Consider the following 17,437-nt stretch of genomic DNA (forward strand, 5'->3'; position numbering starts at 1 on the left):
TGCATGACATCTTTCCTACGTGTATTTCGCTAACCCTCAAATATCCTCCTTAAGAAACGCATGATCACCGTAGCCCATGTGCTTGATCTGGATCTGCATGCTGTCGAGCACCCGCCTTTTCATCCTGGCCTCGGTCTCGACGATGTCGGTATTCAGGAACGCGCCGTGCGTCGAGCGGAACTCGTGCCGCTTGAGGATGTCCCACATGCGCACCAGCTCGTCGGGCGGCAGCGGGATCATGTTGGGGATGCTCCACATGAAGGCGTAGCTGTTCATGCCGCGCGGGCGGTGGCGGGCGGCGCCCACGGCGTCCTCGCGCCAGCTGCCGAGCCCCGCCGGCGTCGTCAGCAGCGTGTCGGCGACCAGCAGCCGGCGCCGGTACAGCAGCACGAGCGAGCCCGGGAAGTGGCCGCCGAGCTTGAGGATGCGGATGCCCGACGGCGACGTCTGCTGCAGGCGGTCCTGCGGCTTGCCGCTCTCGTCGTAGTTGCTGGGCCGCAGCCGCAGCTCGCGCTCCGTCTCGGCGACGAAGACCTGGCGCGCCTCGTCCGTCTGCGCCAGCCACGCGCGGTCCTCGGCCGCCAGGTACACGGGGCAGTCGAAGGCGCGCGCCCACTCGAGGTGGGTCGAGTAGTAGTGCGGGTGCGAGACGACGATGGCGCTGAGGCCGCCGAGGGCCTTGATCTGGATGCAGGTCCACTCGTCCAGCAGGGTGACGCAGTCCCAGAGCACGTTGCCGTGGCGGGGCGTGCGGATCAGGACGGCGCGCTGGCCGATGGCGACCTTGGGCTCCGTCGCGATGGACGTGAAGGCCCAGCCGTCGTCGCCGTCGTCGTCGCCCAGCTCGGCCAGCGACGTGCGCGAGAACAGCGGCGTGAACGTGTTCTTGTGGCCCGACGCCCGCAGCTCGTCCAGCGTCGTGAACTCCTGCCCCGTCCGCGGCGTGTACTGGCGCGGGTCGTCGCAGATGAAGCACGTGGTGACGGCGTGCCGGTCGGCGGTCGGGAACTGGGTGCCGCACGCTGTGCAGACCAGCCAGGATCCTGTCCGCCTGGGGTCGTACTGCGAGTCTCCTTTCGCTGGCATATTGGGCGATGGACAGTCTGCTGTGTGGATATTATTTCATCTGCTGATGTTGAAATCCGTGATGTTGAAATCCGACTTGTCGACATCCATCACGTCATGGCTTGCAGGGTCAGGATTCCCGTCGCCTATTGAACTCCGATTTAGCGGGGTAGCCACTTACACGCTTACTGCTTGCACGCCTTTTACTTACTCGCCTCAGCAGCATATCTTATGTCAAGATCTGAGTACGCATCTCCATGGTATAGTCTAAAGAAGCATGATATACAGTATCGTTGTCCGTATATTGGCGTTTCGATCACTGACACTTTCATCGACCAAAGCATCAGACTGCCCTTGTACTGCCTTTTGGTACCGTCGGATGAAATCAATTTGGGCCAACTTTATCTGACCATCCTTCCTCCAACTCCAATGGGCACTGCGAAGGCGGGTAAGATGCGCGACCTTTGTATTACAAATGAGCTGAGTTGTTTCTGCCGCGCTGCATAGAACAGCTGCCTTGGCTGGCTTCATCGTAACTTCTCACATAAGCATCATCTATCTTCAACATACCGTATCATACTGAGAAGCTGTCCAACTTGCATCCACTCTATCCCTCGTAACCTGCATCATCAAAAGCGTGGACGCAATGGCCGAACCTTCGAACAACGCCGAGTATAACCTCTACTCGTCGCCCTTCTCCCTCTACTCCATGATGGCCCGCCACACAGTCCAGCTCGGGCCCACGACGGCGGGCGCGAAACCGGCCTCGATCGCCCTCCGCTTCCTCAACCACAAGAAGGGCGAGGCCCTGGCCGAAGACTACCTCGTGCACGTCAACCCCAAGGGCCAGGTCCCGGCCATGACGGGCGGCGGCCTCGCGCGGCCGCTAACCGACAGCATCTCCGTGACGCTGCACCTGGCCGAGAAGCACTACCCCGCCATGCTGCCGGCCGAGCATGCTGCCGTCATCCGGGACCTGCTGGCGCGCATCCATGCCCTCTATGGCCTGTCGTTCACCAACAAGAACCCCACGGCGGAGATGGCCAAGTACAACCCATCGCCCGTCGAGGATATCTTGAAGAACAGCTCGGATCTTAGCCCAGAGTATCGCAAGGCCCTGGAAGGCAAGCTCAAGTTGTAAGTTTCCGTCCATCTCATGTACCGGTGGTGCTTGAAATATGCATTTCACTATTTTTGGTGTTCTACGTCCTGCTCTCCTTATTGTATGTAGTGTATGCCGTTCTGTCCGTTGTTCTGCATCCATCTCCATTGACCAATCGCCCCTACAGTCACAACGAGAACAATGCTATCGCCTTCCAGCCCTCCGTCGTCGCCCAGGCATACGCCGACCTGCGGACCATCTTCGCCGAGATCACGGAACACCGCAAGAAAAGCGGCGCCTACGACCAGGAGGTCCCGGAATGGACCTTTGGCAACCAGGTGGGCCCTACCGCGCTGGACAGCCATCTCCTGCCGCTTGTGCTCCGCTGTGTAGAGGCCGGCAACGCCGAGCTTGTGCCCCAGAACTGCAGCGATGGGCCGCCGCGCAGGCCAAGGGACCCGTATGGCAGAAGGTCATGCACGGCCGGCCGACGCTGTGGGATCCTTCCATGGGGCCTGTGGAGGATATGCAGGAGATGATATCGCTGTGATGGTTTGACACTTGGACATACCTGGAGTCTTTTACTGTAGTAAAGTTGCACATTGTCTCTAATCGACCTCGGCCGAACACTGATGATATTGTGACCGTGATCTTAGCAATCGAACGATGCACGGAATGCTTCTTGCTAACCGAAGAGGCATCTGACATCGTTGGAGCTGACGTTTGCCTGACGTTCTCTCAAACCCAGCTTCTGATTTCTACTTTGGGTGATAGACTTCTTACGGGAAGCAGACAGGCACGCCCTGTCGAGCCCTGTAGCTTGTCAACCTCAAGCGGGGTAGATCGACTTGCCTGCTTCCTGCACTTGCATCTTCCGATATAGAAAGATCGAGACCTGCCTCCGCCCACATGCAGTGGCCGACACTTTCGTGATACTTGCCTAGCATCGTGACGTCGGAACTTACTGCAGACTGCCCGAGCAGAAAATCACAAAATTTGAGTTCAGGAACTGAAGCTCTGGCAATCCAGGGTCTCAAGGGTCTCGAGGGTCTGAGCAACCAACGTTCAACTGCCCCGCCCCCTTTGCCCTTGTCGTATTCGGGTCTTTAAGTCGGCTTCTTCCGGCGTTGGCCGGGCTCATAAACTATTTGAGCTCCTTTCCTGCTGGCCCCGGCCCTTTGCTGCTTGGTCTTCGATCTACTTCCCCGGTAAGCTACCTCTAGTACTCACTTGCCGATTGCCTCTCTCTCTCTCTCTCACTTGTCTGCCGTTGCTTCACTTCACCCAGCCTACAAGCACACCATGACCCGCCCCAAGGGGATCCACACTAAGGCGCTGACGCAGAAGGACCACGACCGCATCAACGTCCTGTACCGCGACGCGCTGCGGACGCGCAAGGAGATCGAGGCCATCACGGGCTTCACCGAGAGCCAGATCAAGCGGGCCCTGTCGACCAAGGTCGTCAGCCGCGGCACCGGGCGCCCGCCGAAGCTCGCCAAGGCGCAGGAGGACGAGCTGGTCGCCTTCGTCACCGCCAGCCCGGCGCACCAGTCCATGTCCTACCTGGAGCTCTCCCAGGCGCTCTTCGGCCACTCGTTCGGCGAGTACGCCATCCGGTCCACCCTTCGGCGTCGCGGGTTCTGCCGCTACAACGGCAAGACCAAGCAGGAGCCTGGTGGTGGTGGGAAAGGGGGTCAACCACGAACAACACGGCCGTCGTCTAACAACAACACTACGTCACCTTCACGCAACACCTTGGGCGACACAAGAAAGGAGGACCTGGGCCAGAACGTGTGTGGACATGAGGGAGACGGAGGAAGTCGTCGCCCTCTCGGCATTGCCGCCATCTGCGAGTAGTGGGCGAGAGACGCCGGGCGACGTCGAACAAGGCGCCCCTGCCGAGCCGGCCCCTCCGGAATTGAGGCAGGTGGGTTCGAAGAATACGCAGCTCGGTGTCCTCGTCGGTTCTGGTATTATCCAGTTGCCCATATGGGGTAGGTCTCATCGGATGTCCAAGCTGTCATCACTACTAACTCCAACATTCACTCATGTGCAGGCTTTGCTATGAGTTACGGCGTCTTCCAGCAGTACTACTCCGACAACTGGACGTTGGAGGGCGACCGGAACAGCACCGGTTTCATCGGCACGACTGCCAATGGCGTCATGTACCTATCGATGCCTTTTCTGTTCGCCTTGTTCACCAGACGGTGGGCTCACCGACGCCAGCTCGCCGCCCTGTGTGGCACCGTCATCGCGTGTGTCAGCTTCTTTCTGTCCTCGTACAGCACGACGATCGGACACCTGGTCGCGACCCAGGGCATCGCATCTGCGCTTGGTTGCGCCCTGATCTACAGCCCCATCACACTGTCTCTGGGCGAGTGGTACAGCACCAGCAACCGCGCCTTGGCCTACGGGATCGTCCTGTCCTGCAAGAACATCGTCGGGACCACTCTCCCGTTCATGCTGCGGGCACTGATCGATACGTACGGCTTCCGGACGGCGCTGAGGGTGTGGACTGCCGTTGTCGGAGGAACGAGCGTCATTGCCATCTGCATGATACCAACGCACCCCTCCAAGGCCACGGTGCACGAGACCAGAACACGCAAGATCCCCTGGGCCTTCCTCCGGCACCGGTCCATCTACTTCTACAGCATCGCCATCATCTTCCAGAGCTCGGGCTACGGCATCCCGCAGACGTACCTCAGCACCTACGCGCGGGACGTGATCCAGCTGTCGCAGACCTCGGGCACGCTGATGCTGGCGCTCTTCAACGCGCCGGGCATCGTCGCGTCGTCCCTCTTCGGCTGGCTGAGCGACAACCCGCGCGTCACGCTGCCGGCCCAGGCCGTCTCGGCGATCCCGCCGCTCGCGTGCGCCCTCGCCGCCTTTCTGCTCTGGGGCCCGACCGCGGCGCCGCAGGGCGGCCTCGGCCTGCTCGTCGTCTTCTCCGTCACCTTTGGCTTCTTCTCGGGCGGCTACAGCGCCACCTGGGGCGCGATGCTCAAGCAGCTCGAGGGCGAGTCGGCCGCGCGGAACGAGGCCGTCGATCCAGGCATGCTCTACGGCCTGCTCAACGGCGTGCGCGGGATCGGCTATGCGAGCGGGGGTTTGCCGGCGTGGGGCTGCTCAACGCGGGGATGGGCATGGCGGCGGCTGGTCCGCGGTTTGGGTACGGGACCTCGTACGGGCCCATCATCCTCTTTACGGGAATCACTTCGCTACTTGGGGGCTGGGTCGTTTTGTGGAGGTGGAATCCGATGAAGGTCTTGCCGTTGGTGTCGGGGCTGGTAAGATCAGTGAAACGCTTCCGTCGATGATCTCGATATATGAAGGCATTGTGTGCGCATTGCATCTGATATCTTATTGGGTGTAAGAGGGGCAAGAAGGGTTATGATAACTGAGTCCTTGTATTTCTGTAGAGGGTCCGTTTGCTCATGGGTGTAGCACTGGGCTGATCTCAAATGGGACAAGTCACTACGATATATTCTTTTCACTCGCATCTAGTCTTGATCCGCAAACAATTCAATTGTCTATGTATGTCGGTTTAAGCCATGTACAAGATACAGGACGCCTGTTCCCCATTATCGGCACACAAAGACGAGGAACTATGAATCGGGGCGGGAAAAATAACAAGTGCGCCAACATGCTTTAAGTAAGTAGATGAACCACAAAAGTCAGTCGCGATGAACTCGTCGCTTCTTACAACATGGCGGCGAGGGCGGCCATGACGGGGGCGACGACGGCGGCCGCACCCAGAGCCACCGACGAAGCGGCGCTCTTGTCGTCCTTGCCGCCGTTGGCACCGCCGCTGCCCTTGTTGGAGGGCGCGTCGTTGACCTTGGCGTCGGGCATCTCGACGAGGGCGAACTGCTTAGTGACCTCGCTGCCGTTGGAGTCCATGATCTTCTGCTTGAACTTGTAGTCCATGCTGTCGAGCAGCTTGCCCTTGTTGTTCAGGCTGACGCCGTCGTCCATGAACTTCTGGGCCTGGCTGGGCAGCTTGGGGATGGCGCTGAAGTCGCTGGCGAAGTTGGACTTGCCGAGGATCATGTCGGAGCTGCACTTGGGCGGCGGGACGACCTTCATGCTGTCCGTCTTGATGTTCTTGATCTTGTTCCAGTCGACGCCGTCGTACTGCTTGCTCAGGTTCTCAAAGTCCTTCATGAGCTTGACGTTGCTGCCCATGATGTCCTTCTTGTCGCTGAGGGTGACGAGGCCGTACTTGTTCTCCTCCTGGGTGTACTCGAAGACGAGGCCGCCGGCGAAGGTCTTGATCATCTCCTCGCGGCCGTACATGGCGGCGATCTCGTTGAAGGGGCGGGGCTCGCCCTCGGGCTTGTTGCAGCCGTGCTCGGACCAGAAGATGGGCAGCGAGGTCTCGGCGAAGTTCTTGACGAGCTCCGGGTAGCCCGACGACTCCCAGGTGGCGTCGCCGCACCACGAGTAGATGTTGACGGCGAAGAAGTCGGCGCGCGACATGTCGTCCTGCTCGCCCTCGATGCTGCAGCCCAGGTAGTTCCACAGGTCGACGACGCTGTCGCGGCCGGCGCCCGACTCGGAGCGCGTGTCGGTGGCGGCGTAGCCGACGGCGATGAAGCGGTCCGAGTGCTTCTTGATGTACTGCTTCAGGTCGCGGGTGACGGCGCGGATGTAGGGCGGGTTCTCGCGGGCCTGCTTCTTGTCGTCGATGATCTCGTTGCCGGCGAAGAAGGCGATGACGTTGCTGTAGCCCTTGAAGGCCTCGACGACCTTGAAGACGTTCTCGAGGTAGCCGTGGTGGTAGGTGGACTTGGCGTTCTCCTTGTTGATGTGGGTGTTGACGACGGGCGAGTTGACGTCGAGCATCAGGTAGATGCCGGCGTTGTTGAAGACGGTCACGCACTCGTCGTGGTTCAGGTCGGCGTGCAGGTTGTAGACGCGGATGACGTTGGCGCCGAGCGACTGGATGACGGCGGCGTCGCGGCGGCACTGGTCGGGGCGCGACAGGGGGTCAAAGCGGTCGTTTCCGTCGCTCTTGAAGGCCTGCTGGCCGCCCGGCTGGTACGCCAGGCCGCGGATCTTGAACTCGCTGCCGTTGCCGGTGAAGTAGAACTGGTTGCCCTTGATCTCGATCTGGGGCAGGGCCGAGGCCACCGTCGCGCCAATGGCGACCAACGCAGTAGACAGCTACACGGGCCAAGTAGTCAGCATCGTTTTTCCTCTGTTTCAATTTCGAGGTGGACTTACACGCATGGTTACTTGTTCTCCTCTCTAGATATCAAACAAGGCGGGTGAGGGTTATTACAGGTGTTTGATTTTGGGGGTAGCGAGAGGGATACAAATAAAATACAATAGCAAATCGGCTTTAAAATGGGTTATTTAAATAATGGTCTTAAAAGAGTGACTTGAAGAAGGGTTGGCAAAGAATGATACCGTTCTGTTCTGCTCTCCGTATAACACGACGGATTTGGCCTCACAGAAAAAAAGGGAATTGAGGAAAGATGTCGAGAACAACGAAAGCAGGAATTCCTCGGGTTCAAATGGGAGCTGTCATCTGGGTCGAATGGGCAAAGGATTCCTCTGCCCCTTGCTTTTCCTTTTGGCCATGTTAAGGAGAGTGACCAAGAAAATACCAAGAGCCCAAGACGTCGCCAAGCAAATGCGTGCATGCCTGGAGCCGGTGAGTCGCTCCAAGGAATAAGCCAAGTGAAGCTAACTGGAGGCTGCGCCCTGTTGCCGAGAAATCCTAGGCCGGATGAGTGGTGATCAATTCATTTGGCTGCTCTTGGCTGGCGCACCCGCCCGTAACGGACTCCCGACTCACGCGTCACGCCCAGGAACGACAAGACGAAGCAGACGGCCGTCATCAGGCCAAACGTGAGACCAAAATTAATTCACCTCTCGGCCCCCGTTTTTCGCCATCATGGAACCACAGTTTCTTCGACCCCCTTATCGTCTTCATTTTGTTTGCGTCGCGTCGTCCTGCTGCCGGTCGGGGGTGCTCCAACAGCGCCGAGCCGCCATCGTCCCAATGGTCCCAAGTTTTGTTGAAAGGCTCTCTCCCACTCAGCAAAGCGATGCAATGCGCCTCCCTTACTGTATGTAGCGTATTGACTGTATCCTGGCCGTTCGGAGATTGAATGAGGTGAGCAGGAAGAGGAACGAGGTGGACGAGATTGAGACTGACACAGTAGGATTCCCTCTCCTGTGCATCTCGTGTGTGATCTACTTTTACCTTTGCCAATTACTGGGATCGCGCAGAGAAGAGCGGGCGGCAGGATTCGGTTCCTTGTGCCGCTGGTAGCCAAGAAGGGCGGCGCAGGACTTGTACATATTTTATTCCTCGTATGCTGTACACATTCTTCTATACATAGCCTAGTGTGGTGCGATGCAAGAAAAGAGGATTGGCATTTGAATATTCTTCTGATTGAATCCCAGTGCCATCGATATCGTCACGTCTGCAGAGTATTGATGTTGAATATATCATGTTCGTTGTTACTGTCAGTTCTTCTGGTTGAACGAAGCATTCCTAGCGGGCACACCCAGAGGCCTCGCTAATTTCAGTGCATGGGCGGCTTTTCTTTAGGTGACCGTTCGGAGTTCGTGTCCCGCCAAGAGCCGCTGTCAGTGACAGACAGGACAGCCACACAACTATGCTTCTCCAGAAATAAAACATCGTCATCAAGAGTCCGCCCATCAGTCAAAATGAACCAGTGCTTAACGAATCAATCAACAACACCCGGTTCAGGCCGCTATATAGGTTGTGTTTACATGCAAGATACTCCTGGAAGGATTTCGATGTTGGAGACTTTGGGATGGCATACACTTCCTTGCTGAGTAAAGGCAATGAATGCATCGAGCTGGCGATCTCGCTGCTAACTCTTCCGTACTCCGCTATCCGGTTACCATCCCGTCGACAGCGACCTTTGCGGACTTAGTCCCGGGTTGTCGGAAAGCCGGCCAGTCATCAAAGACTAATGCTACGTGAATGGGTGTTTCTGCGGTCATGCTATGGGGAGGGAATACGGAGCATTGTAGATGCCATCAATGTCTGTCCTGCGCTCGTCACGCCATGCCTCCAGTAATCCCATCACCCAATGCCTTCCAATCGAATCGATTACACTGCATTATAATCTCTTGTCAGGTGACCGCTGTTGCATATCAGAGCTCGCCGTTCATTCGTCGCATCCCCGCACGACAGCCTGCTCTCAAGGCCTGACGCTGACATGTATTGAAAAATTTCTAGATTCTCTACAAGGACACCAGCTCCGTTGGCGACATCTCTACCATCATCGCTCCGCTTCACTCCAACCAGCCTCGCCATCATGAGCCACCAAGCTCATGCGAGGCTCCCAGGCCCCTCGGACGGGGGTGCTGCTACCACTCAGCGCACCTCAATCGACGACTACGATGTCTCTGGTGACAACTATGCACTGGACACCCTGTCCCTGGCAGCTGACAGCGCGGCGCCCATGTGAGTATCCCGTAGCGTTCGCGAGGTCCCTTTTCCTAATTAGCAGCGCCGTAGGACCCCGACCGTCATCGCGCGATGGCGCGACGAGATCGAGTCGTTGAGTGCTGAGCAGCGCCAGCTCTTCTTGCGGGGGCTCCCAGACGCTGGTCTTCAGAACTACGTCGAATCTGTTGGCGGCCTCATCAACGACAAGGTAGAGAAGAGCAAGTCTCTACGACTGGGGAAATGGATCGCTCCCTTGGTGCAATTCGTCGACATGACTCGGCCCTTTGCCGATGGGCTCAACTCCATATACCCTCCTGCCGGCATGATCCTTGGGGGTGTTTCTTACGTCCTCTCAATGAGCAAGAGATTCGTCGACTACCAAGAAGCCATCGTGGCGTTCCTCGTCAAGGTGTGCAAGAACATGAGCATCATCGATCGCTATAAAGCAGAGTTTCCCGATACTGAAGAAATGCAGCTCGCTCTGATTGATGTTTACGGAGACATCATCCAGTTTTGCGCGCGCGCGTCCAAGCCTTTCCTAGACAGCAAAGGGAAGAATCGGCCGACTGTCGTCTCTTTCCTCAAGTCACAGCTTAAATCCTTCGAAGCAGAGTTCGGTGACCTCGAAAAGAACTTGGCAGCTCATCTGGAAGTCTTCGATAGGGCGGCCATATTGGTCTTGGGCCGAATGTCGACACATCTCCAAAAGACACAGCTTCTGGGTTTGAAGATGCAAGCCCGCTCCCACGAAGCCGACAAGCGTCAACGCCTCGAGGAGGATGAGCGCAGAGCCAAGGCAGTCGCCAAAGAGCAGGATGAGTTTCGCCAACGCATACTGAGTTGGATATCCCTTACCGATTTTCGGGGAGTGCAAGATGAGAAGCTGGAGAACACATTACCCGGCACCGCGCAATGGCTACTCGAGCATGAGACTTTTCGAAGCTGGAAGCTGCAGTCACGGCCAAGCCTTCTCTATCTATACGGCAAAGCCGGTTCCGGGAAATCACATCTGGCCGCACGGTTAATCCGAGATATCGATCTTTGGTGCCGCGAGCAGAATGCCAGCCTTGAAAAGCTGGAAGACCAACGAAAATACGCCATGGCCTATGCGTATTGCGGTGCCAACATGACTGAAACGTCCGGCCACAAGAACCTGGACCGACCGTCAGAAGTGCGAGGTGGTGCGGCTTCAATTCTATCATCAATCTTAAGGCAGCTTTATAGCTTCCTTCCGAGGAATCAAGATATAGCCCTCATCAAAGATCTCTATCTCGGTAACCAGTCGGGCAATCTTTCGATAGATGATGTCAGGCAGGGTATCAAGCTAATAGTGTCCAAGTTTACTAGATCCATCGTCGTGATTGATGGACTGGACGAATGCAGCGGGCTCAAAGAGATCGAATTCGAAAAACTCTGCGCCTTCATCACTTCCCTAGCCTCTTCCAATGCTGCAAGCAGCCCAGCAAGTGTCATTATCTTCAGTCGCCCGGGATACTCCACGATCGAGGACGTTCTTGGTGAAGCTTCTCGTATCCAGGTGGATTTTGGGGCAAACCAGGCCGATATCGACCTCTTCATTACCGAGCGGACAAAGAATCTCACCTCGAACTCGTCGACTCTCCAGGAGATCAAGGTCACATTATCGGAAGAGGCCGATGGAATGTTTCTATGGGTGTCTCTGGTCATAGACTCGATCAAGAAAGAGCGGAGCGATAACAAAAGAAGGAAAGCGGCAAAAAGCCTGCCCAAAGGCCTTGCTGGCGCCTATTCGATGGCCCTTGATCGCGTCATGGCGCAAGAGGAATCCGTGAAGGATTTAACTCTAAGAGCATTGCTTTGGATTGCGAACTCGGAAAGACCATTGAGCAAAACCGAACTTCTGGAAGCACTGAGTATCGAGCAAGGAATGACAGACATAGATCCCGGAGATAGGATCGACGACCTACCGCTGCGAAAGACTGTGCAGACTTAGTCTTGCTCAAGAACGACCGATATTGTCTCCTTCATGTTTCTCTGAAAGAGTACCTTACACATCCGCCCTCAGTGACTTCCGACCCCTTTGCTAAGTACTGGTTGCTCCAGTCAAAGTCACATGCTATCATATCAGAGTTATGCCTCATATACCTTTCGATGGACACACTCAGAAACACGAATGTCCAAGATGAAGATGATAAGAAAAGCCTACTCAGCCGCTATCCATTGCTCTCATACTCGACTGAGAATTGGGGTAAACACGTTGCAAAGGTGGGCTCTGCAGAGAGAGATATGGTTTTGTCTTTAGCACGAGACTTTTTGAAAGAAGAGCACCTCCTTCATATATGGGGACATATGATCTCGACTGCAGCTGATACTGTTGATGATACTGATGAGAATACTGAAGAGGGGAGTGGAGAGGAGAGTGGAGAGGAGAGTGGAGAGGAGAGTGAAGAGGAGAGTGAAGAGGATACTGTCGACGGTACCGTCAATACAATGGACCTGAAGCCCCTCCACCTAGTGTCCTTTTTTGGTCTCGGAGAGCTTCTGTCATACTTTGACCCAACTGAATTGCAGCTGGACTCGAAGGACCAATGTGGGCGATTGCCCATTGACTTGGCCTTCGGGCAAAGACACAAGGACATGGCAGAATGGCTTATAAGTCAATATGAGATGTCGATTGGCAATGCGAAAAATGGGGAGTTTCGTATACAACCAAAGGAACCCCTGATTTGGTTAGCAGCACGAAACAATTGGGCGGATATCATTACCAGACTCCTCAATATGGGGTTTGATAAAAACCAATGGGGGAGATTCCCACCCAATACAAGCTACCGGCCCTCCAAGAGGCAGTACTGTGTGGTGCAGACGAAGCGGCACTATGCTTGATTAGGGCCGGGGCCAGCCTCGATCTCGGGAACAGCTTCGGTGAGACTGCTCTCATGACGGCACTTGTTATGCAACGGCTTCGAGTCGTTGATGTACTTCTCGACCTTGAAGTGGATGTGACCCTGCGCGGCAAAGATGGAACCACTGTATTGGAACAAGCGATACAGCACAACCTTCTAGGACCCGTCAAGAAGATTCTAAAGTACAATGCAACTGCTCGAGCACAGCTTGGTGTTGATACAAGCCTTCAGGTGGCGGCAGCATTCGGAGCAAGGAGTGTTATCGATGCTCTCCTCGAGCACGGAGCAGAGCTCGAGTGCAAAGATGACAACGGGCTCACACCACTAGCCGTTGCTGCCTCCAAGGGTCACCTCCATTTTGTGGAGAGATTATTGTCGCATGGTGCCCAACTGACGGCAATAAACAACCGCAAAGAGACAATATTCCACCACCTATTCTCCAAAGAATCGACCAACACACTCGGTGTGTTTGATTGGATCTTGGAGCATGGTGACCAGTACGTCAAGATCGACTCACTCCATCCTCTAAATCCAGTCTCGATCAAGGATGAACTATCAGCCGCATCGATAACCATAACGATGGATCTCCTGACCAGTGAGGATCTGGATGGAGTTTCACCGCTACATAAAGCAGCTACTGATGGCGATATGCGAGCCATTGATTTACTACTTCAAACTCCACTCAGAGGTCAAATGATAACCAGCCATGGCAACACTTGCCTGCAAAGAGCACTGCGAATGGGCGACTATGACCATAGCAAGGCGCTATTTGACGCCTGTAAAGACGTCTTTTCTGCATATCCGCCGCCTGACGAGACGTGGATGAATAGTGCTGCAGCCTCGGGGAACACAGCCTTAATACCACTGGTTCTTGCAAACGGCGGCAATCCAGAAGCAGAAGACGAGCATGGATGCACTCCGCTGTACAATGCAGCCTCCTGCGGACGTCTTGACTTCATCAGGTCATTGTCTGAACAGGTACCGGGGCTCGACTACTACCATAGAAATCATGAAGGCAAGAGCCCATTGCACAGCGCCGCCTGGATTAACGACCTCGAAGCAATAAAACTACTGTCGCCTCATTACAGTAACGACAAAGATCTAGGAGATAATGATGGCAACTGGCCCTTACACATCGCTGCTGTGGGGGGTGGAGATATCGACTGCGTCAAAGCCCTCGTCGGTTTTGCTCTAAGCTGCGTAGATCAGCCTGGTAATTACGGTTATACGGCTCTCCACTACGCAGCTCGGGATAGGCAGAAACCAATAGTGAAATATCTACTCGATACTGCCGGGGCCAATGGGAATGCCGAGGACAAATTCACACATACCATTTTGCTCAACGCTATCTATTTCAACGAGACTGACATGGCGCTCTTTATCCTGAGCAACTGGCCCTCCTTGGGTAAATTGTATATAAGGAAGGATGGGCTCACAGCACTACACGTGGCAGCTGAGAGAGGAAATGAAGTGGTTGTACGGCAATTGTTAGATTGTGGTTGCGACCCCCACCCAGAAACAAAGCTGGGGAAACACCTTTCTGGAGAGCTTCAGCTTCCCATCACAGCGAGATCGTGGATCTCTACCTATCACGGGGCCTTGACCAAGTTGTTCGACAACATGGGCACAGACGCAACTGTGCGTTTGCTACTGCGATAGCTGGGAACCTTGGCCTGTGGCGCAAATTCATCTCCTTGGATAAAACTTTGGCCTTTGACCTCAATGAACGAGGCGAAAATGCCGTATATATTGCTGCCTCCTGTGGGCACACCCACATGCTGGAGAACATGCTTACTCTGGGTATTGATGTCAATGGTCGGAGCCACGATTTTGATTCGGCACTGATGATGGCAGCACTGGGTGGAAACATCGAGACTGTGCGGTATCTTTGCCAGAAAGGTGCGAATCTAAACTGCCAAGATTTACATGGCCGCACTGCACTGCATTGGGCCGTTTCACACGGCCATGAGCAATGTCAGATCGCCTTGCTTGAGTTGGGGGCGGACGAGAACATACGCGATAACCTTGGTGTCCTTGCCAAAGGCTACACTCCTTATTTACCTTTGGTATCTGGTACTTTAGATCCAGAGAGCGATCTTTGCGATCCCCGAGACATACATTGGCCAACCACCAGAAGATTCGTACTAGATTCCCTCCGTCGTATCGAATCCACCAAGCCCCGTCCTGTGGTTGACGGGGTGGAAGCACACGTGTGGGCCTATGATCAACAATTTGAGTTATACACGCTGTTCGATGCATTTTGTCTGCTCAGAGATCTGCAAGCGGCTGCGTGGGTTCGGAGAGGCAGCGTGCTCTTCAGAAGTGGGTTGTGCTGCTCGATCTGTTCCTACGAAATCGACGACGATGAGACTTGGTACATATGCAGCCACTGCTTCACTCCAAAGTGTAAGCAGTGCTACTCGCTCCAGTTCAATCACGTTGTCCCAACTACGCAGCTTCAGAAGATGGAGCGTGGTATTGTCACTGTACGCAAGACGTTGAGGCCATTGGTGTACTATGGGTATCAAATATTCCTCGACGTTCTAAACACACACCGAGCATTCTGGGACTGGGTGCGGAAGAGGGAAGAGGCGTACAGCTCATGGTATTCAAGATGCAGTACGAAAGGTTGGAACTTCGCCCAAAACAAAAGACCAGGATGGGAGCTTTTGAGTATCCTGAAGACGTTGGGAGACCACTTTGGCAAGACTACCAAGTCAACGGCTTCAAGGGTCTCCAGCTGGAATCCACCCCTACTCACGGATGTAACTGTCGAGCTGCTGGATCGGCTTCGGCGGTTATTCGGGAGCCACTCCCCCGGACAGGGAAATTCAGTATTTGGATTGCGAAGGGCATGAGTATATTGAAATCTTGTCTCTCGCGGAACTTCCTGTGGATCAGAAGGCCATGTTTGGCCCAGGAAAGGAATTCACGCCGTTGTTTTTTCGAACACTAAAGGACAGGTACAGAGTCGGCAAACAAGCTCCTACGATCATCCCTTTGGATGAAAAAAGCGATAGAGCGTCCGCGTCTTTCAAAGTCACCATCAAAGGTAAGGAGAAAGAGGATATGGAGTTGACAGCTTCCGATGCCGAGGAAGAGGATATGCATGTCGCTGCAGATATGCAGGTCGAATTTCTGATCAGCGCCATTCAACATGACCTTATGCGGCAGTGGAGATTGATCCAATCGGGTGAGCAAGGGAAGTCGCGGGAACGGCAGGAATTGGTCCTCGACACGGCATGGCAACTGGCTCAAGCTATCGCGTATCACGAGGTCCGGATACCGTCACTGGCCGACTTGAATGACGCGGGTCCAATTAGGAGCTATTGGCGGAGGAACAGTGAGTTGGTCGACTCGGACACAGAGCCGGATATTTCGGGCAAAAAAGGGTCGTCGTCAGCGACAGCGTCAAATTTGAATCATCTGTCCAGGGGCTAGAGCGGCCACCGCTCTCGGTGACTGGGCTCTGTAATTTCGCTGATTACGAACCCCCTCCTCAATTTTATCGACTTCAGAAATGACGAAGAGATTGAACTCATGGAACGCGGGAGACATGGCGATCTAGTCGGGGTTGTCATCAATCTTGATGGCGTAGGCTTTACAAGTTCTTCCCCTCTGTTCAGACCACCTGCTAAAAGCTCCTCTACCCACCAAACATGCAGAAACATGCGATGGAAGGCTAATGAGAGAGGCCATGAGCGACCTGTCATATGACGCGTCCTACCATTACGAAGAGAGCACATGTGATATTAAAGATAACGACATCTAGCGACTAGCTTCCCTGGACGGATGCGGATAGGATAATGCGGGAGATAGCGGAAACATACAACCCGTACGGTTCTGGTTGTGGGAGGAGCTGAAGCACGCGTTAGGCTCAGGACATAAAATCACCGACCGTGTATTCTTATTCTTCTGCGAGGATAGTAGATCTTCTAGCTATGTTAGAAAACACGGGGTCCCCAAGCTTGAGTCTGTCCGCTAATAGAGAAGGTAAAAACACGTATATTGTTATCCAAGGTAAAGAATGTCTAGAGGCTGTAGCAGTCTCGGGTTGCAAGTCCATTCACTTCCTGAGTGAGTCCAATCCTCCTCCTTATTCATGGTTGTCGAGCCGTTGATCTGGATCGAGTTGGATCCAAATCTGAATTTGTATACGATACACGTTCCTAGACGTCTGAGTATCGCATATATTCTGACATTGGAATCAGCGGTTTAAAACCCCCGTTAGGGCAGTAAACGGTGCCAAATGTCGATTTGTTGCCACAGCAAGAGCCATCGCCACCGCCATTTCCAGTCTAGCGTGTTAAAGTGAGTAATTAGTACTGAATCGAGTAGTATTATATCTTATAGTCAGGGTTTATAGAGAAGCTCTCTTACACACTACCTCATAGTTATTAGTATTTCAATCTAAGTTAGAAGATAATGGGAAAACTCACGATTCCACGGTTACAATCGTAGTTCAACCCCCCAATCTTGCATGACGTTCCATTGCACTTCTGATAAACTGGTTAGTCATCATGACTCAGGCCTTCTTAGGTCTGACTTACCCCCTTATACTTGATGTTACTGGGGCAGGCCTTTCTCTTGAAGAGTTGGTCTGGATGGCTTGAGGGCTCTGAGTCCAGAGACGAGGCCGGAGCCGCGATGGCGACTGAAAGCAGCGAAGTGAAAACGAAGAGTGCTGAGGTGACCTTCATTGTGAATGTGATGAGCGGTGTTGTGGGAGTGGCTTGTAACTTGTTGAATCGTGTATTCGAGTGAGTTGGCCAAGCGAGAGTTGATGCAGAACGTAGGCGCTTTAAGTACTGAGTTAATCATGAATCGATGGATATAGACTGCTGCGGTCGAAGTCTCATATACTCGGGTCCATGACGTGCATTGTCGGGACCGATACTAAATCTCATCTCACCTCATCTGTAACCCCATACCACGAACCTTGATATTGCA

The 17,437-nt window shown here is 54.4% G+C and overlaps 7 protein-coding genes across 7 annotated transcripts; 4 read left to right on the top strand and 3 right to left on the bottom strand.

The window, feature by feature from the left end:
- Nucleotides 1-36: 36 nt before the first annotated feature.
- Nucleotides 37-1,086, bottom strand: PG998_010417 (metallo-beta-lactamase domain protein; the record flags this gene model as incomplete). Its single annotated transcript, XM_066877233.1, has 1 exon — nucleotides 37-1,086. The coding sequence occupies one exon, from the start codon at nucleotides 1,084-1,086 to the stop codon at nucleotides 37-39; it is 1,050 nt and encodes a 349-aa protein (XP_066726287.1).
- Nucleotides 1,087-1,711: 625 nt separating this feature from the next.
- PG998_010418 (uncharacterized protein) lies at nucleotides 1,712-2,717 on the top strand (the record flags this gene model as incomplete). The annotated part of the gene is made up of 3 exons (XM_066877234.1): nucleotides 1,712-2,202; nucleotides 2,355-2,505; nucleotides 2,598-2,717. The coding sequence occupies 3 exons, from the start codon at nucleotides 1,712-1,714 to the stop codon at nucleotides 2,715-2,717; spliced, it is 762 nt and encodes a 253-aa protein (XP_066726288.1).
- A 752-nt stretch (nucleotides 2,718-3,469) lies between these two features.
- Nucleotides 3,470-4,024, top strand: PG998_010419 (uncharacterized protein; the record flags this gene model as incomplete). Its single annotated transcript, XM_066877235.1, has 1 exon — nucleotides 3,470-4,024. The coding sequence occupies one exon, from the start codon at nucleotides 3,470-3,472 to the stop codon at nucleotides 4,022-4,024; it is 555 nt and encodes a 184-aa protein (XP_066726289.1).
- Nucleotides 4,025-4,231: 207 nt separating this feature from the next.
- On the top strand, nucleotides 4,232-5,428 carry PG998_010420 (uncharacterized protein; the record flags this gene model as incomplete). The annotated part of the gene is made up of 1 exon (XM_066877236.1): nucleotides 4,232-5,428. One exon carries the CDS (start codon nucleotides 4,232-4,234, stop codon nucleotides 5,426-5,428), a length of 1,197 nt encoding a protein of 398 aa, XP_066726290.1.
- A 438-nt stretch (nucleotides 5,429-5,866) lies between these two features.
- Nucleotides 5,867-7,399, bottom strand: PG998_010421 (uncharacterized protein; the record flags this gene model as incomplete). The annotated part of the gene is made up of 2 exons (XM_066877237.1): nucleotides 5,867-7,333; nucleotides 7,394-7,399. 2 exons carry the CDS (start codon nucleotides 7,397-7,399, stop codon nucleotides 5,867-5,869), a joined length of 1,473 nt encoding a protein of 490 aa, XP_066726291.1.
- Nucleotides 7,400-9,471: 2,072 nt separating this feature from the next.
- On the top strand, nucleotides 9,472-15,962 carry PG998_010422 (uncharacterized protein; the record flags this gene model as incomplete). Its single annotated transcript, XM_066877238.1, has 7 exons — nucleotides 9,472-9,620; nucleotides 9,675-11,497; nucleotides 11,578-12,313; nucleotides 12,472-13,892; nucleotides 14,147-15,203; nucleotides 15,265-15,830; nucleotides 15,922-15,962. 7 exons carry the CDS (start codon nucleotides 9,472-9,474, stop codon nucleotides 15,960-15,962), a joined length of 5,793 nt encoding a protein of 1,930 aa, XP_066726292.1.
- Nucleotides 15,963-16,714: 752 nt separating this feature from the next.
- Nucleotides 16,715-17,187, bottom strand: PG998_010423 (uncharacterized protein; the record flags this gene model as incomplete). The annotated part of the gene is made up of 4 exons (XM_066877239.1): nucleotides 16,715-16,812; nucleotides 16,868-16,874; nucleotides 16,927-16,986; nucleotides 17,038-17,187. The coding sequence occupies 4 exons, from the start codon at nucleotides 17,185-17,187 to the stop codon at nucleotides 16,715-16,717; spliced, it is 315 nt and encodes a 104-aa protein (XP_066726293.1).
- Nucleotides 17,188-17,437: the final 250 nt, after the last annotated feature.

This window comes from Apiospora kogelbergensis (assembly GCF_038363985.1).
Source record: "Apiospora kogelbergensis strain CBS 113332 chromosome Unknown utg000007l_segment0_segment0, whole genome shotgun sequence".
Lineage (NCBI taxonomy): Eukaryota > Fungi > Ascomycota > Sordariomycetes > Amphisphaeriales > Apiosporaceae > Apiospora > Apiospora kogelbergensis.